Source organism: Bos javanicus, chromosome 15 (assembly GCF_032452875.1).
Source record: "Bos javanicus breed banteng chromosome 15, ARS-OSU_banteng_1.0, whole genome shotgun sequence".
NCBI classification, from domain to species: domain Eukaryota; kingdom Metazoa; phylum Chordata; class Mammalia; order Artiodactyla; family Bovidae; genus Bos; species Bos javanicus.
Window position 1 is genome coordinate 50,526,658 of NC_083882.1, and position 25,796 is coordinate 50,552,453.

The following is a 25,796-nucleotide window of genomic DNA, read 5'->3' on the forward strand; positions in this document are numbered from 1 at the left end:
TTAACATCAAATGACAAGACCAAAGATGTGGCTATTCTGAACAAAAACTGAGCAGCCTTAGATGTAAGATATGTTAGGATCTCAGTAGCCTATAAGAATAGGAATAAAATTTGAGACTGGATAGCAGTAATAGCTGGGGATTAAAAATAAAAGTAGTCCCAAGAGGCATCTCAAACTAAGAGTTGGAGCCAAATTGTTTCAATCACTAAAGAAGTAAAATCATGTAGGCATAACACAGCTATAGGAGTATATTCTCCAAATTAAGTGGTTTGAGAATCATGTTTCCAATATTCATGAGTGACCAATGGAATTCCAGTCAATGACTGGGACTATGAGGAAGTCATCCAATCTTCAAGAGGCAAAGAGAAGAAAACTAAGAATATATACAGCACCACCAGATGGGCTTAGTGAGGATCTTAGCAAGAGTTTGCAGTACATAAGGGGACTAGATCAGAGTTAAGTCAATATGAGAAAGGAAAAAAAAAAAAAATTCAGGACATAACTTACATAACAAAGTAATCTACTGGTGGAACTGGAAGTTCAAATATGTTATTACTTTGAGGAAGCCAGGCTCTGTAAGGGTATTGTTCTGAGACTGTAGGCAAGTAAAGGGTGGCAATAATTGCAATAAGACTAGGCTGAAGAGGGAGTATCTAATACCAGGTATCTGCACACCTTACTCTTAACCCTGAAATTTAATACAGTTGCCTCTGAAAGGAGTAATTGCTAAATGCAATATCACAGAGAATTATCTTTACCAGTTAGGTTTCAACACAACTACAATGACAATAGACATAAAAGGAAAAAAATCAAGATCAGAAAGGTAACTCTAGATTAGAAACCACCCAATCAAGGCAGGGGTAAGATCCATTGACCAAGAAATAATAAATAGGATATTTCAACATGTATAAAAGTATTTCCTTAAAAAAATTGCTTCCCAGAAAGTCTATATATTTTTAAATGTATGATAAAGTTTCACAAGAATGCACTAGAATTAATACAAATATTCTAGCATATGATTTATTTTTATTAAGTAATACATCTTTCTTTTATAATCTATTATTACTTTGAGGTCTCCATTAACTTCTTGGTATTTTCAGATTATCTTGATCCAATTCTCCTTTATGAGGGGAGTACAAAGAAAGGAGGAAAAAACACTTAGGATCAAAGTGGAAAATGACAAAAAGTACTCTTGAGATATTATTTAAAATGACCTCTTCTCTATTACAAATCAGGAGACAAGGATTATGGAGGAGAAGTTCAGTACAGCAAAGAAAGACTAAAAACTAGGGAGCAAAGAAGTGGAGATAAGGTCCAGAGGAAAATCTCCAATTTGATTTATATAACTTCAGTTAATAAAAATCATAATGAATTTACTGAATGGTGTTTTCATTTATCATTATAGGATGTTTTATTTCAACACTATTATTCATCCATCGTATAAATGTCACCTTTTCCTAACATTGCTTCCTCTCCTCTGATCTTTTTACTGACGGGAGTTCCAGGACTAGAAGCTGCCCATGCCTGGTTTTCCATTCTTTTTTGCTGTCTCTGCATAACTGCCTTACCTGGGAATGATGTAATTCTATTTGTCATCATCTCCGAGTCAAGTCTCCCACCGACCTGGGACTGTGTATTTCAACACTAGTCACCATGCTGGGCATATTCTGGTTCAACGCAAGACAGATCAGTTTCAATGCCTGCATTGCCCAGACATTCTTCTTTCAACTTTTACTGTCATGGAGCCTTCAACGCTCCAGGCAATGGCCTTTGATCCTTCGTTGCTATTTGTAACCCACTGAGATATGCTGCTATTCTGATTGATTCCAGAATTATCAAATTATCAAAGTATGGTTTGCCATCCTAGTCAGAGGCACAGTGATCCTAATGCCTATGGCCCTACTTCTTAAATATCTATCCTTCTGAAAATCCATGTGCTCCATTATTCTTATTGCTTCCATCCTGATATAATCCAGCTCTCATGTTCTGATAATAAGATCAACGGTATTTAAGGACTTACTGTCCTCATAGTTACTGCAGGAGTGGACTCCATCTTTATTTTTCTCTCCTATGTCTTGATTATTAAGGCTAAGCTGAGCATTACTTCCCCAGAGAAGCATAAAGCCTTTAAGACATGTATCTACCTCATAGGGGCCGTTGCCATCTTCTACATCCCTCGCATTAGCTTGTCCTTTGTCCATAGATTTGGGGAAAAGGCACCTCCTTATGCACACACTCTTATGGCCAATGTGTATTGCTTATTCCACCAGTGATGAATCCTATTATCTACAGTGTGAAAACCAAACAGATCATTAGGACCATTAAAAAAGTCCATTTTCCCAAGGGATTTGAGTTTGACTCTAACAACTCTGCAATAAAAGCTGCTCCTTAGCTATGACTTCTAAAACCTAGTTTACTTAATATCATCTCTTCTATCTGTAACTCGAAAGCAAAAAAAGTAGAAGGTTGGGTGGGTGGGGTTGGGATGTAGTTTGGTGGAAATTTACATTTTTTAGTGTTTAAATTTTATTTATTTATTTATTTTAATTGAAATATAGTTGTACAATATTATAAAAGTTACAGGTGTATGATACAGTGATTTACAATTTTTAAAGCTTATACTCCATTTATTGTTGTTATAAAATATTTACTATTTCCCCATGTTGCACAGTATATTCTTGTAGCTTATTTCATATATAATAGCTTGTACCTTTTACTCCCCTAACCTTATATTGCCCCTCATCCCTTCCCTTTGCCCAGTGGTGAACACTAGTTTGTTCTCTATATGTGTAAGTCTGTTTCTTTTTTTATCATATTCACTAACTTGTTGTATTTTTGGATTCTGCATTTAAGTGATATCATACAGTGTTTGTCTTTCTCTCTCTGACTTATTTCATTTAGCATAGCCCTCCAAGTCCATCCACATTGTTGCGTATGATCTGATATTTTTGTTGAAAAGATCCCAAGAAATCTATTCTAAAACTTATTAAAACTAATAAATCACATCAATAAAGTTCAATAAAACAAGATCAATATGTTAAAAATCCATTGTATTTCTATACACTAACAAAGAACAACTCAAATTTGAAATTAAGGAGTAACTTCACTTACGATAGAATAAAAAAAAATAAAAATACTTGGATATAATTTTACCCAAGGAGGTACAAAACTTATTTACTGAAAACATTGTAGACAAAAGCACTGCTCAAAGAAATTAATAAATTTTTAATTAATTAAAAATTAATTAAAATTAATAAATTTACAGTGATTTACAATTTATTTATTGTAAATTTATTTAAATAAATAAAATTATAAATATTTAATTTTATAAATATAAATAAAAATAAAAAATAAATTAAAAGATACAATGGTTATGAATTTAGAGACTGAATATGGCTATATTTCCCAAATTGATTCTTAAGTTGTAATAAAATCCTTACTAAAATTCAAGTTTGTTTCTTTACATAAATTGACAAACTGGTCTCAAAATACATATGAAATTTTAAGGCACCCAGAATAGCAAAAACCATAAAAAGGCAGCAAAGTTGGAAGAGTCACACTAAACAATTTCACAATGTGCTATACGGTTACAGTAATCAAGGTGGTCTAATACTGGCATAGGATAGACATATAGTTTAATGAAATAGAATTGAGAATATAGAAACAAAAGCTCACATTTCTTTTCAGTTGATTTTTGACACAGATATGGACAAAGTTCAATGAGGAAAAAACAGTGTTAACAAATGTTTCTGCCACTCAGATGTCCCTCAACTGAAAAATGCTTATATATAACACAATAGATTTATACAATGGAACATTATTTGACCACTAGGCAGAGTGAAGCATTTACACTTGCCACAAGATAGATGAATCTTGAAAATATTATGCTAATTGAAAAAAATAGTACCAAAAGACTACCCAGAATATTACTCAATTTATATGAAGTGTCTAAAGTAGGCAAATCTACAGAGACACAAAGCATTGGGTTTGACAAAAGGTTCCTTTGTTTTTTCCATAAGATGGTTCCAGTGGTGCTTAGTTGTCTTAACCTCATCCACAATTCTGTTAGATTGTACTGTGACAGCTATCATACCAGCATGCATTAAAAAATACTTCTCAAAATTGGGAACTTTTGTGAACACATTTTATTATTGAAGCTGGAAGAAAAAAGGCAACAATTTTGGCATACTATGTTTTATTATTTCAGAAAACGTAAGAATACAACTGAAAAGCAAAAAAAAAAAAAATTTTGTGCAGCATATGAAGAAGGTACTGTGACTGATCAACACAGCAAAAGTGGCTTGCATGGACTCAGTTCCATTTCCTGCATTACCAGCTCAAAACCTGGGTATGTGATAGATACTTCAAGTGCTTTATGAAATAAGTAATGACATATTAAAAAGAAAGGTAAAATTTTCTTAGAAATGTACAAAATCCATGCACTTGATGTTGGAGGCTGATAGATTTCATAGCTGGGTGCGGGGTTGTGTGGTGATCACGAGTGAGCCTGGGCATAGAACAGGTGGTTTGTTTTGGATGTTCTACTCACAAATTTACTTTTAACAAACTTTTACAAGGATACAAAAAGTCAAGGAACTATCATACCAGTCCTTGCATAGAAATGAAAAAAACCAATGTAACAAATCTTTGTACAGACATAGGTTTTCAATCCTTCTGGGTATATACTAAGGCGTACAACTGCTGGATTGCCTGGTGTGAGTATGTTTGTTTAGTTTTGTAAGAAACCACCAAGGTGTCTTCTAAAGGGGCTGTACCATTTTGCATTCCCATCAGCAATGAATGAGAGTTCCTGTGGCTTCAAATTCTCACAAAGATTTGAGGGTTAAGGAGTTTGGCATTTCTAACAGATGTGCAGTGGTATCTTATTACTGTCTTATTTTCATTTCCCTGATGACTTACGATGTGGATCATGTTTTCAAAAGCTTGTTAGCTGAGTTACTGTCTTGTAAATTGTACAGGGGTAATATTGCTTTTGACTGAGAACTACAATCATAATCCATTCAGGATTCTCTTTGGAGGAAGGAAAAAAAAGTTAGACTGAAATGAATTGCCCTCCACAGTCAGTTGTTTGGGGCAAAAGTGTTAGAAGGACACAGCTGGATGGAGTTCTCTCTTAGGAATTGGTGGTTTTTCTGCTAGGTAAATGGCTTTCCCAGGAAGCTCCTGGACTCTTTATAAACTCTTTCTCAGATCTGAGAGTTCTCTCATTCCTGAAAAATGCCTATGAGTTCTAACAAAAGAGAACTTTGGAGATGGTTTAAGGGGGCAGGACTGCTCAGGAACTGTTTCCTAAGCCTTAGGACAGAGACCTTTTTGCCAGTAGTTTTCTGAGTTTGAGAGTCTCTCTCTCTCTAAGAGACTGCTGCTGCCTGGGATGGCTTTCAAAGGGTCAAATGACCTCCCTTTCCACACTCAAGAAGTCTTCTTTGCATGAGGTCAATGTTTCAATGCACTGAAGTCTTTTCTAAATATATGAGGAACTATGTAATTTTCAGATAGTTTATAAAGCCAAAGTTCAAAAGAAATTGGTGCATTTGGTAGTACATATTCAAGAGATTAGTATATTATATTCATATATATCAATTTAAAAACAGTTGCTGTGTTGTTCAACATAGTTATTAAGATAGTGACTGCAGTCATGAACATGTGTTCATTATTCCACATGTTTCATTAAGTTCTTTTTAAAATAAGAAGTGAAGAGAACAGAGTGAAATCAGAGAGAACACAGTTCAAGTCCTGGATTTTCCATGTGGATAAATGTGAGAAAGTAACATGATTGTGCTGAGCCTTGGTTTCATAATCTTAGTCTCAATGTTTTCATCTGTAAAAAGGAGCTGATAATATACTATGTATTTGTGACTGTGCTGGATGTGAAGCTTTGTGACGGGGCAATCTATTTACAGGGTCTTGGTGGTCTGGTTACAAGGATGCTTAGGTTTCAAGGATTCTTTAAGAATTTAAGAATTCTTAAAGATTCACCATGGGGAAGAAAGAGACATAAATGTATTTTTCCAAGATGAGTGATTTATCATTTGCTCATTAGTTTTAGTGCAAGAACAACTAAGGGTAGTTTAAGAACCACAGAATTAAGAAAGGGAAAGCCATTCCTGCCCACATTTTTTACTAACAGAGTTCCCTGAATTAGAATAGCCCTACTATGTTTCCCTTTCATTATATCAGTGGAAAAAAAGACATAAGAAGCTTAGAGAATAGTGGAAAGAATGATTCAAAGAAAGAGGTAAAATGATATAACTTGTTTAGCCTATAGGAGACAATGAAAAATTATCACTATTGTTAAGAAGACTAGCTTTGACACTTGGACAATCCATGAGGTCACTTAATTTATGTACTATAATTAAAGGAGCTATAGCTTGAGAGCCTGCTTCTGCTATGGAACCAAACTTAGGTCCCCTTGTCTTTGAGCAGTACAGCCCACTCACTGCGTGTGGTGAAGAAAGTGCAGCATTTAGTTCAGGGTGTTAAGCAAGGGGTTCTGGACAGCGTGTGTTCAAACAGGCAAACTCCCATATCTGATGGACTTCAGGAAAGCACCTTTAAGGCAAGGTGAGGGAGGGGTGTCACGGGTTCTGGGATCAGCTGGTGTACAATACTCTAGTTGGTTGGTAGTGAGGAAACAGTTTGGTGTTAGAATTGTTAACATCAATCCTCCAGCTCCAATAGATCTGGGGGCAATGTGTTCATCATAATTAAGTAGTTAAGTTCTTCCATATGGTGGGGGTTTAGCATCTGTAAAAAGAAAAGAAAAACAATTCTGGAAATGTGCACTAGATACTGTTATCCTCAGGGTTACTTGAGATGCCACCTCTCTGGCTTGATGTCCTAACAATATCCACTGAGTAAAACAAAACTCTCACCTTTCCATTGTGAATATTTTTTAAGTTGACATTGGAATGTAGAGATTAAGTACATGTTCTAAAGTCAAATGTGAAAAAGTGTGCCTTCTCTTTCAAATGAGATCCATGGATTTTACATTTTTATGCATTGCCTATTAATTCAAAATTTCCACCCATTTTTAAAAAGTAAGTCCTCAAGGGGCTGCCTATATTGAACATATTTCTCTTTTTTTTCTCAAATGCTCTCTTTAGTACAAGTCCTGTAACTAGTTATTCCCACTCAGTTTGAAGCTATGCCATGTTCTTTAAGGAGCTGGCATGAAACTCATCAAACTAACTTAAACTGAGTTTTTTTTTCCCCATGTAACATATAAACTATCTTTATGCACTAGGCCTAATTTTAATCCTGTTCATTGCACTTTGGCATTTTGTCAATCATTTACATATTTCTTGAAAGGATGCATACATGAATGAGAGAAAGAATATATACATACTTTAAAATCCAGGCATTCTTTCTACAGATAAAAATAGGGTGTCAGAAAACTTAGGGGAAAACCAATATAAAGGAACTTATTTGATCCTAGAGATTTCTTGATCTGGGTTGACTATATGCTCATAACCTCAAACAGAGAAGGTGGTTCAGAGTCATCAAACACCATCCAAATGGAAATGCATCCAAATTTAATAAGACTTTCTGATGGACCATACACCCACCTCAAAACCCCTCAATTCATTTTCAGTGTCCTTTTGTTCTAAAGGAATATTCTTACTAGATGATTCTGCTCCAATTATTATCTGTTAGTTTGCAATGACTTCCTTTGTTCTCGTTAAAGTTAACTTAAGCCCTATATCTTCAGGGAGAATTTCTCTTAAACAATATCAGATTCATAACTACTACTTGACAAATGCTTTCCCAACTACACACACTATAGTCTATATGTACTGATTGAATTACGTCTTTCTTAATATTTAATTTTTATCAATGTTGTTGTTCAGGTTCTCAGTCATGTGTCTTTGCAGCCCCATGGACTGCAGCATGCCAGGCTTCTCTGTCCTTCACCATTGCCCAGAGTTTGCTCAAACTCATGTCCATTGAGTTGCTGATGCTGTCTAAGCATCTCATCCTCTGCTATCACTTTCTCCTCCTGCCCTCAATCTTTCCCAGCATAAGAGTCTTTTCTAACAAGTCTGCTCTTCGCATCAGGTAACCAAAGTATTTGAGCTTCAACTTCAGCATCAGTCCTTCCAATTAATATTCAGGGTTGATTTCCTTTAGGATTGACTGGTTTGATATTCTTGCTGTCCAAGATCTTATATATTTATTTAAACAAGTAGTTTTTTTGTAAAATATTTTGAAATATCTTAACTATACTGCTTTTATTGGGTATGCAAACTCTTAATGGTCCTCTTCAGGAATTTTTCCTTGAAAAGTGAGAAGTGAAGAAACAGGATGGATTGGCTTTGTGTTATCCTATATTTGTGTACAAATGCCCTATCTGTCCATGAACAGAGAATCATAGACAGGGGAAATATATTACCATTATCTAATCTAACTTATGGCAGAAAGTGAAGAGGAACTAAAAAGCCTCTTGATGAAAGTGAAAGAGGAGAGTGAAAAAGTTGGCTTAAAGCTCAACATTCAGAAAACTAAGATCATGGCATCTGGTCCCATCACTTCATGGGAAATAGATGGGGAAACAGTGTCAGACTTTATTTTTGGGGGCTCCAAAATCAGTGCAGATGGTGACTGCAGCCAAGAAATTAAAAGACGCTTACTCCTTGGAAGGAAGATTGTGACCAACCTAGATAGCATATTCAAAAGCAGAGACATTACTTTGCCAACAAAGGTCAATCTAGTCAAGGTTATGGTTTTTCCAGTGGTTATGTATGGATGTGAGAGTTGGAATGTGAAGAAAGCTGAGTGCTGAAGAATTGATGCTTTTGAACTGTGGTGTTGAAGAAGACTCCTGAGAGTCCCTAGGACTGCAAGGATATCCAACCAGTCCATTCTAAAGGAGATCAGCCCTGGGTGTTCTTTGGAAGGAATGATGCTAAAGCTGAAACTCCAGTACTTTGGCCACCTCATGTGAAGAGTTGACTCATTGGAAAAGACTCTAATGCTGGAGGGATTGGGGGCAGGAGGAGAAGGGGACAACAGAGGATGAGATGGCTGGATGGCATCACCGACTCGATGGATGTTTGAGTGAACTCCGGGAGTTGATGATGGACAGGAAGGCCTGGCGTGCTGCAGTTCATGGGGTCACAAAGAGTCGGACACGACTGAGCAACTGAACCAAACTGAATCTAATTTATCTTGTCTAACATCCTCTTTTATATGTGTGTACCTGATGTGAATAGCTGACTCATTGGAAAAGACCCTGATGCTGAGAAAGATTGAGGGCAGGACAAGAAGGGGATGACAGAGGATGAGATGGTTGGATGGCATCACCGACTCATTGGACATGGGTTTGGGTGGACTCCAGAAATTGGTGATGGACAGGGAGGCCTGGCATGCTGCGGTTCATGGGGTAGCAAAGAGTTGGATATGACTGAGCGACTGAAGTGATCTGAACTGAATGAATATATTTAGGGCTTCCCAGATAGCACTATCGGTAAAGAAACTGCCTGCCAATGCAGAAGATTCAGGTTCAATCCCTGGGTCAGAAAGATCCCATGCAGAACGAAATGGCAACCCACTCCAGCATTCTTGCCTGGAGAATCCCATGGACAGAGGAGCCTGGTAGGCTACAGTCCATAGGATCACAAGAGTTGGGTACAGCTCTTGCAACTGAAGCAACAGCACGCACACAAGCATGGGTATATTTAATATGCTGAAGCCTAAAAGTAACAAATGAGAATCTTGCTAAAACCCCTGTGCTCTGGATTTAGTCCTCTCTCTCTTCCACTAAGTCATCAATACAACTCTGAATCTAATAAAAGAATAAATAGTAAGGCACTTGCATTTAAAAAGAAGACAAGGTTCACTAGTCATTCAAAATTGTAAGATTTGTAGAAGAGAACTAAAACATTTTTCTTCCCTGTTTTTACAGGACATGCTCCTTTTCCTCAGGGAACTCCGCTTCCTTCACTCATCATGCCTTCCTTCAATCAGAGCATTTTCCACCCTACAGTCTTCTTTCTGACTGGCATCCCTGGTTTTGAAGTCTACCATGCCTGGGTCTTCATCCCATTCTGTTGTCTCTATGTCATTGCTATCTCAGGGAATGGCATGATCTTGTTCATCATCATCACTGAGTCAAGCCTTCATGAGCCCATGTACTACTTCCTCTCCATGCTATCCTTCTCGGACCTAGGACTATGCCTTTCCACATTGGTCACCATGGTGGGTATTTTCTGGTTCAATGTCCGAGAAATCAGCTTTGATGCCTGCATCGGCCAAATGTTCTTCATCCATGGTTTTACATTAATGGAGTCCTCGGTACTCCTTGCAATGGCCTTTGATCGCTACATTGCCATCTGTAATCCACTAAGATATGCCACAATCTTAACCAATTCAACGATCATCAAAGTGGGCTTTGCCATTGTTGTTAGGGTGACAACAGTTGTAGTGCCTTTACTCCTGCTCCTTAAGCGTCTGTCCTTCTGTGGAAGTCATGTTCTGTACCATTCATATTGCTTCCACCCTGATGTGATGAAGCTTTCATGCACAGACACCAAGATCAACAGTGCATTTGGTCTGGCCATCGTCATCTCTACCGCTGCCTTGGACTCTGTCTTGATCCTCCTCTCCTATGTCCTGATCATCTGCTCCGTGCTCAACATTGCCTCCTCAGAGGAGCAGAAAAAGGCCTTTGGAACTTGTGTATCCCACACAAGTGCCGTTGCCATCTTCTACATCCCCATGATCAGCTTGTCACTGGTGCATAGATTTGGGAAGCACGCCTCTCCCCTTGTGCATACTCTTATTGCCAACATTTATCTGCTCATCCCTCCTGTAATGAATCCCATAATCTACAGTGTGAAGACAAAGCAAATTCGCAAGGCCATGGTCAAAATATTTCTTTCCAAGCTAATTTAGGACATTTTTCGCTGTGTTCTTTCTTTACATTGTCCTGATTACTTTGATCATTCACTATATGAGTTACCACTATATATTGAAATATAGTTACACATGCTTTCATTCTTCTGATGAGCCAGTAAAATACAATTTGAAGAGTTCTAGGCTGAATTCTTTAAGAACAGGGAGTATTTCTTATGTTATGTAAGCCTATCAAAAATACTGTACCTGACACAGAATAGGATGATAGTTAAAGTATGTCTGCAAAAGGACAAATTAACTCATAAATTGCAGTCCAAACAGTCTCACAACCTCTAGTGCATGCAGTTATCAAGGCATGTATGATATAATTTTGATCAGTAGCAAAGTCTAGGTTTCAGTAATTCTTAGTTATTGGAAATTCTTACTATTTCCTCAAATAGATTATTCATGACTGAGAATCATGAATAAGCACAATAAACTAGAAGAAATGTGAATTAAAGGGTACTTTTTTTATTAACAGATTTCCTCAGAACTTTTGGTAAATTTTTTAACATTTTGAGTATCTAATGTCTAGTGATTCATCTTCTAAATGTGTGTCTAATGGGGGCAAGTGGCAAGAATGCAAAGATGTGTTGTCATATTCAACAATCATATATTGCAAAGATAATTTAGAAACCACTTAAATGTTTATTTGAGAATATTGGTAAAATAATAGATGAACTATCATCCAACAAGTTAAATACTAATATAGATATGAATGATATATTAAGAAAAAAGGTAGATTGATATACAGTGTACTTATCACTGTCTTGTGTATATTTCTTGTGAATATACACAAAAATGTACACATACATGTACATAACACATTTGATATGGAAATATATGTTCCAAATGTCAATTAATTACATTTGATTTATATTTTTTTCTTTCTCATAACTTACAAATGCTCATTAACTAGGTTTTTGTCATTGCTGTTTTTTAACTTCAGACAACAAAATAATATCCGTTTAACAGCTATCTCAAAATACAACTTGTTTGTTCTTCATCTTCCATAGGGTCTTCGTTGTTGTGTGTCCTCACAATCAGTCTTCATACTCCCACTGGATACATTTAGAATATGACATCCACTTTCCTTTAGCATCCTTCACTGTTCTCAGTGTGGTCCAGGACCAGGTTATCAAAACCACTTGAAATTCTTTTAGAAATGCAGATTCCTTGACTCCACCCCAGAACTACTTAATCAGACACCCATCAGCATAAGAATTTGCATTTTAACAAGGTACCTTATACAATATCACACATATTAGTGTAACACTATTGTAAGACATTTTTACCTCTGGATAACACCATGAATAACCCTAACTCTTGTCCATCATCTTTGATCATTTTGCGCTTTCTGTCTACATTATCCACATGCTGTTACTGATTTTTGAAATTTTAAAAATATAGTTATTTTATTTCTTGCTGGTATTGCTTTCTTTCCTTCATCCAGGTGCCATTAAGAAATCTCTTTTTTGTAGGTACTGAGGCTTCTCTTCCCTGACTGATTTGAAATTAATTTTTCTCCCAGATTTACTGAGAAATAATTGATACACAGCACCATGTAAGTTTAACATCTACATTGAAAATATAGTTTACATACACTAAATGATTAGCATAACAAATTTAGTGTACAACATCATGTCATAAAGATGAAACAATAAATAAATAGAAAAAATGTTTCCCTTGTAATGAGAACTCAGAATTTTCTCTTAATAATTTTCATAGCTTGCTGCTGCTGCTGCTGCTAAGTCGCTTCAGTCGTGTCCGACTCTGTGCGACCCCATAGACGGGCATCCCAACAGGCTGCATCATCCCTGGGATTCTCCAGGCAAGAATACTGGAGTGGATTGCCATTTGCTTCTCCAATGCATGAAAGTGAAAAGTGAAAGTGAAGTCGTATCCAACTCTTAGCGACCCCATGGACTGCAGCCTACCAGGCTCCTCCATCTATGGGATTTTCCAGGCAAGAGTACTGGAGTGGGTTGCCATTGCCTTCCTGGTTTCATAGCTTATAGGAAGTTTAATTATATTTATCACGTTGTATTTGTTAATCTTCTAAGTGGAAGTTTATATTTTGACTATTTTCAACCAATTCCCCCTTTCCCCATCCCCATGCATGGTAACCACAAATATGATTTTTTTTGTTTGTTTTTGAAGTAGAATTTATGTTTAATATTGTTAGTTCCTGTTACACAGCATAGTGATTTGATATTTCCATAAATTTCAATGTAATCACTGTAAATCTAGTTACCATCTGTCACCATACAAAGATATTACATAATTATTGATGATATTCCCTATGTTGTTCATTTCATACCTGTGACTCATGCATTTTATACATAAATTCTCCCTTACCAGTTTCTTAATCTTCCTCTTCTATTTCTCTCCTCCCCTGACCATCACTGCCTCCCTCTAACAATCACCTGTTTGTTCTCTGTATCTGAATCTGTTTCACTATAGCTGTTCATTTGTTATGTGTTTTAGATCCACATGTAAATGAAACCATAATGTGTTTGTCTTTCTCTATCTGACTTATTTTACTTAGCATAAGATCCTCTGGGTCCATCCAAGTGTTGAAAATGGAAAGATTTTATTTTTTATGGATGAATAACATTTAGTTATATATATTACATCTTTATCCACTCAAACATTGATGGGCACTTGAATTGCTTTCATATCTTGGCTGTTATCATAATGCTGTAGAGAACATGGGAGTGAATGGATCTACTCAAATTAGTCTTTCATTTTCTGTGGATAAACACAGGGATAGAACTGCTGGATCATATGGTAATTCTATTTTAAATTAGAAAAATTAATCTCTTGTTTTTCCGTAGTGGCTGCACCAAATTACATTCTACCAACTGTGCATGAGGGCTCCCTTTTCTCCACATTCTCTCCAACACTTGTTATTTCTTGTCTTTTTGATAATAGCCATTTTGACAATTGTGAGTGAAAGTGAAGTGAGTAATTTAGGCATGTCCGACTCTGCAATCCCAGGGACTGTAGCCCATCAGGCTCCTCTGTCCATGGATTCTCCAGGCAAGAGTACTAGAGTGGATTGTCATTTCCTTCTCCAGGGGATCTTCCTGACCCAGGGATCAAACCTGGGATTACTACACTGGCAGGCAGATTCTTTACCTGCCAATGTAAAGAAGGCAAGCCCACAATATGCACAGGATCATGTTGAAGGGGAAACGGAGGCTGCTCTAAGCACTGTTTCAAATTCTGAGGTGCTGGACTGCAGAACTCCATCAAATATCCATTGATTTTACTTCTGCCCCTTTCACCCTAACCTGACCCTCTTGGTGCCAAATTTTAGGCCAAGGAGAAATTTGTTTCAATGTAAAAGAATGAATAAGGATGTTTCTGCCACCGAGGCAGGTCTGTGCTTTAACTTTTTGGCAGTATCTGGGATGAACAGAGAACCCTTATGCCCAGATGAAGAACAAAGAGCATATTGCCCTCCCCATGACAAGATATGTCATGGTATCCATAGATATATCGAAGGCAGTGTCTATAGAAAGCAGAAACAATACCCAGAAAATCTTAGATATATAGAAGATCATACAGTGAAGAATTTCTAAACACATTATTTCAGAGTAGCTCTGAATTGATAGGAAAAAGGCGCATGCATGCACACACACACACTTTAACATTAGAATTAAGTAATAAAATATTAAATCCAGGTACTTTTTGAGGTGTCCCTATATCTGAGCTATACATATACCATATCTAAGCATACCTTCACTTATATCCCAGAAATATAAATGTGTAGGTGGGGGGTCACATGGGAAAGTAGAGCTGCTGACAACTGTCTTTACATGTCAGGGCAAGATTGGACCAGAGTCAGATTTCTTAACCAGTCATGGTCCTTAGGCCTGTAAATGTAGAGCACCCTGACCTTCACTCAGAAGGAAAATAGTTAACCAAATAAACTAACTCTTTAAGAGGAAATACATACAAATATCTGAGGATTGAAGAAAATTTCAGTGTCAGTGAGGCAGCACCTAATAGTGTGTGGAGAGAGGTAGGGAGAGAAGGAGTCAGTGTAAATGCCTCCAGAACCCAAGGGGGCCTACTAAACATTGGTGTCCTTCTTGGGTTTGGAGAGCAAAACACAACATTTTTACTTTACTGAGCAAGAAATGTCCTAGCAGACCCCAGAACACTGAGCCACCAAGAGTTTTACAGATATGGAAGGACTCTGCATGTGTGAAGGCTTGCCAGCCACGCTCTAGAGTGCATGTGTTGCTAACTGTTTCTTGTCCATCCCACATGCTTAGCATGATTTCATCATTATATCAATGTAATGGAACAGTGTGAGGCTTTGTGGAATGTCCTACTATTCTAGGTCTCTTTGAACTATATTAGGACAGAGCTCCAGAAAGATGATGTAGCCTTGGGTCAAGACTGTGACTGTGAGTATGATAGTAAAATAGGAATTTTCTACAGTATTCTCTCCAAAGAACACTGGTTTCGACGACTGCCCACAGATAAAAGTACCTTTGTGGGAGTCCGGAGTTCTGGGAAGAAGTCTCAGCAAAAACATCCAGGAACAGATCCCGCTGCTAAGTCGCTTCAGTCGTGTCCGACTCTGTGTGACCCCATAGACGGCAGCCCACCAGGCTCCCCGTCCCTGGGATTCTCTAGGCAAGAACACTGGAGTGGTGTGCCATTTCCTTCTCGAATGCATGAAAGTGCAAAGTGAAAATTGAAAGTGAAGTCGTTCAGTCGTGTCTGACCCTCAGCGACCCCATTGACTGCAGCCCACCAGGCTCCTCCGTCCATAGGATTTTCCAGGCAAGAGAACTGGAGTGGGGTGCCATTGCCTTCATTTTACCTGCATCATGCTACCTAAAGGCAGCATAACTCCACTGAGATATGTGGACCTCCAAGAGAGGTCGCCTCTTCCATGGGGGAAAATGAGAGGAAAGTGAGGGGCACCTTCCCCAGCAGTAAAGGATGCTTCAAAAGAGGCCTATGTCTTTTGCACCCCCCAGAATACTAAGGTGATTTGCATGACTCAGGGATATGGAGAGCTGGGATCACAGCAGTCAGGGATTGAAACTCACAGAGGGGATTCAGAAGCTATGAACCACTTTGCAGACTCTACTAGGAAGGCAGCCCAAAAGCCACTGGGGACGCCTCACTTCAGCCCCCATCTGACCTATGGGCCCTCCCCGATGCTCACATGCCTTACTGTACGTCCTCCATAGACAGTGCACAGTGTGTGTCCCCACAGGTGGACAGTGCAAGCTTTACAGATGGCCAGTGAGCACACACAGAGAAAGAGCTGGACTAGGCAGAATCAAAAGAAAGCACATGAAGTTGAACTAATAGCACACTACAGGGAAAGCAAATGGGAGTCTAGCGACAGTCAGCCTGGCTCCGCAGGGTGGAGAGAAGACATACATTCTAAAGAACTGTCCCACCACCAAGAGGAAACAAGATGTGTGAGCCATCACATCCACACAAAAGACCTGTGAAATCCTAAGAATCCCTGGCAGGACTGACAGGTACTTTTGTTAAGACTTATTTTATGACCTAGCATATGACCTACCCTTGTAGAATTTCCTCCTGTATTTGACAAGAATATGCATTCTGCCTCTGTTGTCTAGAATGTTCTGCATATGTCAGTTAGGGCCATTTAATCTAAAGAATTGGAGAAGGAAATGGCATCCCACTCCAGTACTCTTGCCTGGAAAATTTCATGGACAGAGGAGCCTTGTAGGCTACAATCCATGGGGTCGCATACTCGGACACGACTGAGCGGAGTATAATAATAATAATAATAATCTAAAGACTAGTTCACATTCCATGTTTAATGAAAATGTTCAATTAGCAGCATTGTAGAAGATTGTATGTAGAAATGTTTGGTGAAGCGTGGAAGCACTTATCTATCTATACCTACTGGATACTGATGTTTTTATCAACAGTCCAGATTAGAGCAACTAAGGAAATTCCTGTAATGGTCCCATCAAACTTAATTCTGTAACATGCCCATTACTGCAGTGTGCTGTATATGAAGACATTGTATCTCAGCTCTATAAACTACCATTCTCTATGCTCTGAAGCTTCTAAGAAGACAGAAAATAAATAACCATGATCATTGTTTGACAGCTGGATTCCTTGCTATAGTGGAAGGACAAGTATCTCCACTGTTTCCTTGCTGTTCCTGCCAGTGCTTGGACAGCAATAGTTCTTTGCTGGCTAATATCAGATCCACTTTCCAATTTCAAGTATCTCCACACACTTAGCACCAATATCAGTGGGCTCTTTTCCTGGGATCTGAGTCCCAATTCTCTGAGAGGTCCTCTTCTGGGCTTCTGATGCAAAAGCTTCACCTACAAAGTGCCCATCCACAGAGGTTTGAGTTTTTGTTCCCTGTGGTCTGTCCTGTGAACTTCTGAGGTACTAACCCAGCAGGGCAACACCCTCTCATTACAGGTCTGAGAGTCAGCTCTGGGGAGACCCTCCACCAGGCGTCTAGGTTTTCATAACCTCAAACTCTTCATTTTGCTTAGATAGACTTAAAGGCAGAAGTGACATCCTGCAGTTATTACCTCTGTATTACTTTTGTGCCATTGAATTTCTCTAATCCTGTGTATCCAGTTCCTTGGATTAAATAACTCCAGTGTTAACTGCTAGTGTGACTTCCATTTTATTATCTAGAGCAAGACTACCATACCCACTTCAAGTCTTCTTGACAAGAGAATTCAAATATAGCAACATAAATCCAACCAAATTAAACTGTGTCTACATTTGGTTCCTGATAAACTAGGGACTATAAATAAAATTGTTTTATTTATAGATGATGTTTGCTAACCAATAACAAATTTATTAAGCATCAAGTATGACATCAGTACTTCTAAATAAACTGTACAGTTTGGAGGTGATCTGAGGAGAGTTATTTTCACAGAAGGACTGTGTTATAAATCTTGCCTGAAGAGCTAAGTGAAGGTAAGAATATTTGACAAACAATTTTAAATGACTGAAAAAGCAGTAAAAAATGTATGGATGATGATAACAGCTATCATATTAAAGATCAGGGAAGCCATAGGTATAAAGAAAAGTAAACATATTTAGAACAATTCTATAGCCATGGACAATGCCAGTTTGTATGTGCCAGGTTTAGATGATAAAATTTGGTAATTTACAATTGTTAATATACTTTTCATTCCCATCTTTGTCTAAAAAACCAAAAACAAAAACTAATTCCATATGTGAAATCAAAACTGGATAATGGGATCTTGGTAATTATAAATCTTTCACTTGAATGAAGAAATATTAATATAATTGGGGTTATCTGAGGAAAATGGTAAGAGGGATTTTCCAGCTTACATTTATCTTTTTTATCTGAGGGTCATCTTAAATAACGCTAAAGTGATATTTTTGATGTTTTCATCCTAAGCATGAGCCTCAAGGTTTTTGCTTCTATAAATGGCATTTTACTCATTTATGATGCCCATGGGCTTCCCTGGTAGCTCAGCTGGTAAAGAATCCACCTGCAATGCAGGAGACCCCAGTTCGATTCCTGGATCAGGAAGATCCCCTTGAGAAGGCAATGACTACCCACTCCAGTATTCTGGCCTGGAGAATTCCATGGACAGAGGAGCCTTTCAGGCTACAGTGCATGGGATCACAAACAGTCAGACACGACTGAGTGACTTTCATGTCTTTTGATGCCCAGGATTAGAAAAAAATTGAGAAACACATCTACTTCTTTGTTGCGGTGGTATGGAGAACTTTTAGCACAGCTCTACGTATCTGTTTGGTCTTCACACTGTAAATGATGGGGTTCATTACAGGGGGGATCAACAGGTAGGCATTTGCAATCAGAGTATGTACATATGGTGGGGCCCATTTCCCAAATCTGTGAACAAAAGACAGGCTGATCAATGGAATATAGAATACAGCAACAGCACCAAGATGAGAGATGCATGTGCTGAAGGCTTTCTTCCTCTCTTCTGAGGATGCTATGCTGAAGACAGTCTTGATAATCAAAAGATAAGAGAGGATAATGAAGATCGAGTCCACCCCAGCAGTGGTGATCAGGGCTGTCAGACCAACGGCACTATTGATCCTGGTGTCTGTGCACGAGAGCTTCATCACATCAGGGTGGAAGCAGTAGGAGTGATGGAGCACATGGCTGCGGCAATAGGACAAGCGCTTAAGAAGCACCACCATAGGAGTCAGTGTTAGGGTACCCCTAGTGACGATGGCTACTCCAATCTCTGCTATTTTAAAATCAGTTAAGATGCTGGCATATCTAAGAGGATTGGAGATAGCCACAAATCGATCAAAGGCCATGGCCAACAACACTGAAGATTCCATGACAGTGAAAAGTTGAATGAAAAACATCTGTGACAAGCAGGCATTAAAGCTGATCTCCCTGGCATTGAACCAGAATATACCCAGCATGGTGACCAGAGTGGATATTGACAAGCCAAGGTCAGTGGTGGACAGCATGGAGAGGAAATAATACATGGGCTCGTGGAGACTTGGCTGAACGATGATGGCAAAGAGAACCAGGCTGTTTCCTGAGAGAGCAGTTGCATAGAGAAAGCAGAAGGGAATGGAGATCCAGGTGTGGAAGGCTTCCAGCCCGGGAACACCAGTCAGAAAGAAAACGACAGAAGAGGATGTGGTATTTTTGAAAGCTGACATGTTGAACTCAAGCTGAAGTATTTAATCTGAGTGTTCTAAAATGATAAATTGTATTCATTCACTTACTATGCATTCACATAAAATTATTTCACCAAGTAAATATTTATAAAAGACAGTAATTGTTCAGCCGCTCAGTCATGTCTGACATTGCAATGTCATGGACTGCAGCACGCCAGGCTTCCTTCTCCTTTACTATCTCCCAGAGTTTGCTCAAACTCAAGTCCATTGAGTTGATGATGCCATCCAAACATCTCATTTTCTGTCACCACCTTCTCATCCTGCCTTCAATCTTTCCCAGCATCAGGGTTATTTCCAGTGAGTTGGCTATTTGCATCAGGTGGCCAAAGTATTGGAGCTTCAGCATCAGACCTTGCAAAGAATATTCAGGGTTGATTTCCTTTAGGATTGGCTGGTTTAACCTCCTTGCTGCTTTTTAATACACTGTCCAGGTTTGTCATAGCTTTTCTTCCAAGAAGCAAGTGTCTTTTAATTTTGCGGCTGCAGTCACTGTCCACAGTGATTTTGGAGCCAGAGAAAATAAACTTGCCCATGTTCCTATTTTTCCACATCTATTTGCCATGAATTGATGGAACTAGATGCCATGAACTTAGTTTTTTGAATGCTGAATTTTAAGCCAGTTTTTTCATTCTCCTCTTTCACCTTCATCAGGCAGCTCTTTAGTTTCTCTTTATGCCATTAGACTGGTATCATCTGCATATCTGAGACTGTTGATATTTCCCCTGGCAATCTTGATTCCAGCATGTAACTTATCCAGCCCAGCATTTCAATGATATAACTCTGCATGTAAGTTAGATAAGCAGGGTGATGATATACAGCCTTGGTGTACTCCTCTCCCAATTTTGAACCAATCTGTTGTTCCATGTGTGGTTCTACCTGTTGTTTCTTGTCCTGCATACAGATTTCTCAAGAGGCAGGTCAAGTGATCTGGTGTTCCCATCTCTTTCAGAATTTTCCACAGTTTATTGTTATCCACAGAGTCAAAAGCTTTAGCATTGTCAATGAAGCAGAAGTAGTTGTTTTTCTGAAATTCCTTTTTTTTCCCTATCATCCAAAGGGCATTGGCAATTTGATCTCTGGTTCTTCTGCCTTTTCTAAATCCAGCTTGTACATCTGCAATTCCTTAGTTCATGTACTTTGAAGCCTAGCTTGAAGGATTTTGAGCATTACCTTGCTAGCATGTGAGATGAGTGAAATTGTATGGTAGTTTGAACAGTCTTTGATACTGCCTTTCTTTGCAACTGGAATGAAACCTGGTCTTTTCCAGGCCTGTGGCCATTGCTGAAATTTGCTGGCATATTGAGTACAGCACTTTCACAGCATCATCTTTTAAGATTTGAAACAGCTCAGCTGGAATTGCATCACCTCCTGTAGCTTTGTTCATAGTAATGTTTCCTAAGGACCACTTGATTTCACACTACAGAATGTCTGGCTCTACATAAGCGACCACACTATAGTTATTATCTGGGTCATTAGGACGTTCTTGTTTAGTTCTTCTGTGTATTCTTGCCAGTTCTGCTTAATCTCTCCTGCTTCTGTTAGGTCCTTGCCATTGTAGTCATTAATTGTGCTCATCTTTGATGAGATGTTCCCTTAGTGTCTCCAACTTTCCTGAAGACATCTCTAGTAATTCCCATTCTATTATTTTCCTCTATTTATTTTCAGTGTTCACTTAAGAAGGCTTTCTTATCTCCCCTTGCTATTCTCTGTAACTCTGCTTTCACTTGGTTTTATTTTCCCCTTTCTTCTGTGCTACTCTCTTCTGTTCTTTTTTCAATTATTTCTAAGGCCTCCTCAGACAACTATTTTGCTTTTTTTCATTTCTTTTTCTTGAGAATGGATTTGATCACTGCCTCTTATACAATATTAGGAACATTTATCTATAGTTCTTCAGGCAGTCTATCAAAACCAATCCCTTGAATCTATTTGTCACTTCAACTTTATAATCACAGGGATTTGATTTTGGTCATACATTCATAAAGAAGAGCAGCTAAAGGCAAAGGAGAAAAGAAAAGATATACCTATTTGAATGCAGAGTCACCCTGCTTATTTAACTTATATGCAGAGTACATCATGCAAATTGCCAGGCTGGATGAAGCACAAGCTGGAATCAAGATTTCTGGGAGACATATCAATAACCTCAGATACACAGATGACACCACCCATATGGCAGAAAGTGAAGAAGAACTAAAGAGCCTCTTGATGAAAGTGAAAGAGGAGAGTGAAAAAATTGGCTTAAAACTCAACATTCAGAAAACTAAGATCATGCATCTGGTCCCTTCACTTCATGGTGAATAGATGGAGAAACAATGGAAACAGTGAGAGACTTTATTTTGGGGGGCTTCAAAATCACTGCCGATGGTGACTGCAGCCATGAAATTAAAAGACGCTTGCTCCTTGGAAGAAACTATGACCAACCTAGCCCACATATTAAAAAGCAGAGACATTACTTTACCAACAAAGTTCATCTAGTCAAAGCTATTGTTTTTCAAGTAGTCATGTATGGATGTGAGTGTTGGACTGTAGAGAAAGCTGAGCACCAAAGAATTGATGCTTTTGAACTGTGGTGTTGGAAAAGACTCTTGAGAGTCCCTTGGACTGCAAGGAGAACCAACATGTCCACCCTAAAGGAAATCAGTCCTGAATATTCATTGAAAGGACTGATGTTGAAGCTGAAACTCCAATACTTTGGCCACCTGATGCGAAGAACTGACTCATTTGAAAAGAGCCTGATGCTGGGAAAGATTGAAGGCAGGAGGAGAAGGGGATGACAGAGGATGAGATGGTTGAATGGCATCACCGACTTGATGGACATGAGTTTCAGCAAGCTGCAGGAGTTGAAAATGGACAGGGAAGCCTGGCATGCTGTAGTCCATGGGGTCGTAAAGAGTCAGACACAACTGAGTGACTGAACTGAACTGAACTGATACTTGAATTGCCTAGTGATTTTCCCTACTTTCTTCAATTTAAGCCTGATTTTGCAATAATGAATTCATGGTTTGATCCACAGTCATATCCCGTTCTTATATTTTCTGGTTCTATGGAGCTTCTCCATCTTCAGCTGTAAAGAATATAATATGTCTGATTTTTGGTATTGACCATCTGGTGTTATTCATGTGTAGAGACATCTTTTGTGTTGCTGGAAGAGGGTGTTTGCCATGACCAGTGCATTCTCTTGACAAAACTCTGTTAGGATTTGCCATGCTTCATTTTGTATTCCAAGGCAGAATCCATATTATATAAAGAGCTCATGAAGATTGATTTAAAAAAAAAATAAGATCACATTTAGTAAAAGCCCAGGAAACATAAAATGAACAATTATACAAGAATATAGAGTTTGTGCACAAACACATCTCATAACAACCCATCTTATTTAAACTATATGTCTGTTAAATGAGATTATACCATCACTTCCTGATTTCATGTGATATACAATCATTAAATATTTATTAACACCTGTTTATAGAATTAAGTGGAATTTAGATCAGCAGCGAATAGTACATGCAGTGATTCTGAATATAGTAAATAAAGTAAGTTAGCTTTTGGTGGCCCCCAAAAGAAATCCTCTCTTCATTCCCTGGATACCTCTTTTCAACCAGGGTGAACATCTCCAATCTGAATAAACAGCTAACATTTGTTGAGTCCCTACTAGTGGTTGTGATAATATCATATGTAAATATACAGTCTATTTGCAATATCATAACTTGAACTGTACCTTTTTAATTTTCACAACACATAGCAAGTATAAGCAATTGAGAGTTACAAACAGAACAATCTGAGCATAGAAGCTCTCCAAATTATGGGTATTTTCATGTTAACTTTTTGGCATATCAATAAACTTCTTAGGATTTCTCATTCTAAACTTTGATGTGCTCAAACATAGATGACTATATTTATTGGCTGAGTTGACTAACTACATAAGTTACTAAACTGTCTGAATTTCTTCCTCTCTAAAGTAATCATGATATACATAACCCAAAGGATGATTTTGAGGATTAAATTAATGTATGTGAAAAGTTCAGGAGGGCAATCAACTACAATGCAAAAGTTCACCAAAATGATACAGGTGAACCTATTTACAAAACAGAAAGAGACTCACAGAAATAGAAAATAATTATGGTTACCAAAGGGGAAAGTGAGCTAGGGATAAATTAGGAGTTTGGGATTAACAAATGTACAATACTATATATAAAACAGATAAACAACAAGCACCTACTGTATAGCATAAAGAACTATATTCAGTATCTTGTAATAACCTATAATGGAAAAGAATCTGAATAAGAATATACACATATATGTATAGCAGGATCACTTTGCTGTATTGCCTGAAACTAACACAACATTATAAATCAACTATGCTTCAATAAAAGTTGCATATCCCTCCCCACTTATCCACATAGCTTATTATCTGATTTCTGACAGGAGAGATGGAAGTATTATCTGTCTCACATATTAGAAAGTTGTATAGAAGAAGTGTTAGGAAAAAAAAAAAAAGGATTCCTTGAGAACAGGAAGATTACTTGAAAAAGATTACTCTTTTTCACCATGAAAAAATTCTAAGCACATCAAAAGTTTGTAGCTTCATATATTTTCAAAATGCCACTAAAGAAATATAAAAATATTAATAGGTAGTATTTAAAGGTAACAGGGACCCAGTATCAAATTATCTCTTCACAAGTAAAAGGGTAGAGACTATAGATTTTTCTTCCTAAACACTAAGGAAAAAGTGAATATATAGAACTATTTTTGTACTGGGAAATAATTCCAACAATTTTCCCTCTTTCTTTTGTAAAAGTCATTCTCTTTCATTTGTAGCATTACCACATTCTGTAAATATTCCAATTTCTTCCTCAACCTAGGCAATTTTTTAAGAAATTTTTTAAAAAGAGAGGGCAGAAGACAGGGAGGGAGGGAGGAAGGAAGGGAGAAAGGGAAGAAATAAAGAAAAAGAAACTTTTTCTTAATAACCTTGTCTCACTGTTACAGTTTCTCCTTCTCTTCATGAACCACTTATTGAATATTTGTCTGCCCTTACCTCTCTTTAAAAGTTTCCACCTCTTTAAAGGTTCATACCTATAGTTGAAGTCTAGTTCCTTTTTGAGGTTTCAGTCAGCCCTGTCTTCTCATCTGCAGCTCAGTATCCTCTTCCAGACTCATTCAAGTTATAGGAAGGAGTGAGTTTCTTCTGATGTAGTGTTCAGGTCTCCATTTTCCTGCTGGCTGGAAATCAGTCCTGAATATTCACTGGAAGGACTGATGCTGAAACTGAAGCTCCAATACTTTGGCCACCTGATATGAAGAACTCACTCCTTAGAAAAGACCCTGATACTGGGAAAGATTGAAGGCAGGAAGAGAAGGGGATGACAGAAGATGAGATGGTTGGATGGCATCACCAACTCGATGGACATGAGTTTGAGCAAGCTCCGTGAGTTGGTGATGGACAGGGAAGACTGTTGTCCTGCAGTACATGGGGTTGCAGAGTCAGACACGACTGAGTGACTTAAATGATTACTGGAGACTCAGGTTGCTCTTAACTCTCAGAGACTACTCTCAGTCTCAGCCAGGTGGACTTCTCACAACATGACACCTTGCCTCTTCTAATGCAGCAGAAGAATCTCTCTGATGCTTTCTCTTATAAAGGTATACATGATTAAGCTTTGCTCACTCAGCACAATCTTGCTTTTGATAAACTCAAAGTTAAGTAATCGTAGACTTTATTAATATCTGTAAGCTCCCTAAGTGGTGTCCTACCACATTCATAGCTCCACTCAAACTCAAAGGAAGGGTTTTGTACTGACCTAGTGTGTAAGAAGGCAATGGCACCCCACTCCAGTACTCTTGCCTGGAAAATCCCATGGGCGGAGGAGCCTGGTAGGCTGCAGTCCATGGGGTCCCGAAGAGTCAGACACAATTGAGCAACTTCACTTTCACTTTTCACTTTCATGCATTGGAGAAGGAAATGGCAACCCACTCCAGTGTTCTTGCCTGGAGAATCCCAGGGATGGGGGAGCCTGGTGGGCTGCCGTCTATGGGGTCGCACAGAGTCGGACAAGACTGAAGCAGCTTAGCAGCAGCAGTGTGTAAGAAGCAGGAATGTTGAAGGTCCTTTAAGAATTCTGCCTACCAAGTTGCCCTGGCCATCTAATCTCCAAACTTCCTTAGGTACACCTTCCTCAGTATTCTTTGATTGACTA

At 38.3% G+C, this 25,796-nt stretch overlaps 2 protein-coding genes and 1 pseudogene across 2 annotated transcripts in view; 2 read left to right on the top strand and 1 right to left on the bottom strand.

The window, feature by feature from the left end:
* LOC133226772 (olfactory receptor 51F1-like) overlaps window positions 1-19,698 on the top strand; it is a 460,311-nt gene extending 440,613 nt beyond the window's left edge. Inside the window, exon 2 of the mRNA XM_061380643.1 lies at window positions 9,926-19,698. Within this exon, the coding sequence (XP_061236627.1) occupies window positions 9,926-10,914 (989 nt within the window). The 3' untranslated portion in view covers window positions 10,915-19,698. The remainder of the gene's footprint in view (window positions 1-9,925) is intronic.
* LOC133261569 (olfactory receptor 51F2-like) lies at window positions 1,591-2,436 on the top strand (annotated as a pseudogene).
* LOC133226774 (olfactory receptor 51F2-like) lies at window positions 18,634-20,675 on the bottom strand. The gene has a single exon (XM_061380645.1). It carries the CDS (start codon window positions 19,582-19,584, stop codon window positions 18,634-18,636), a length of 951 nt encoding a protein of 316 aa, XP_061236629.1. The 5' UTR covers window positions 19,585-20,675.
* Between the last annotated feature and the right edge of the window lie 5,121 nt (window positions 20,676-25,796).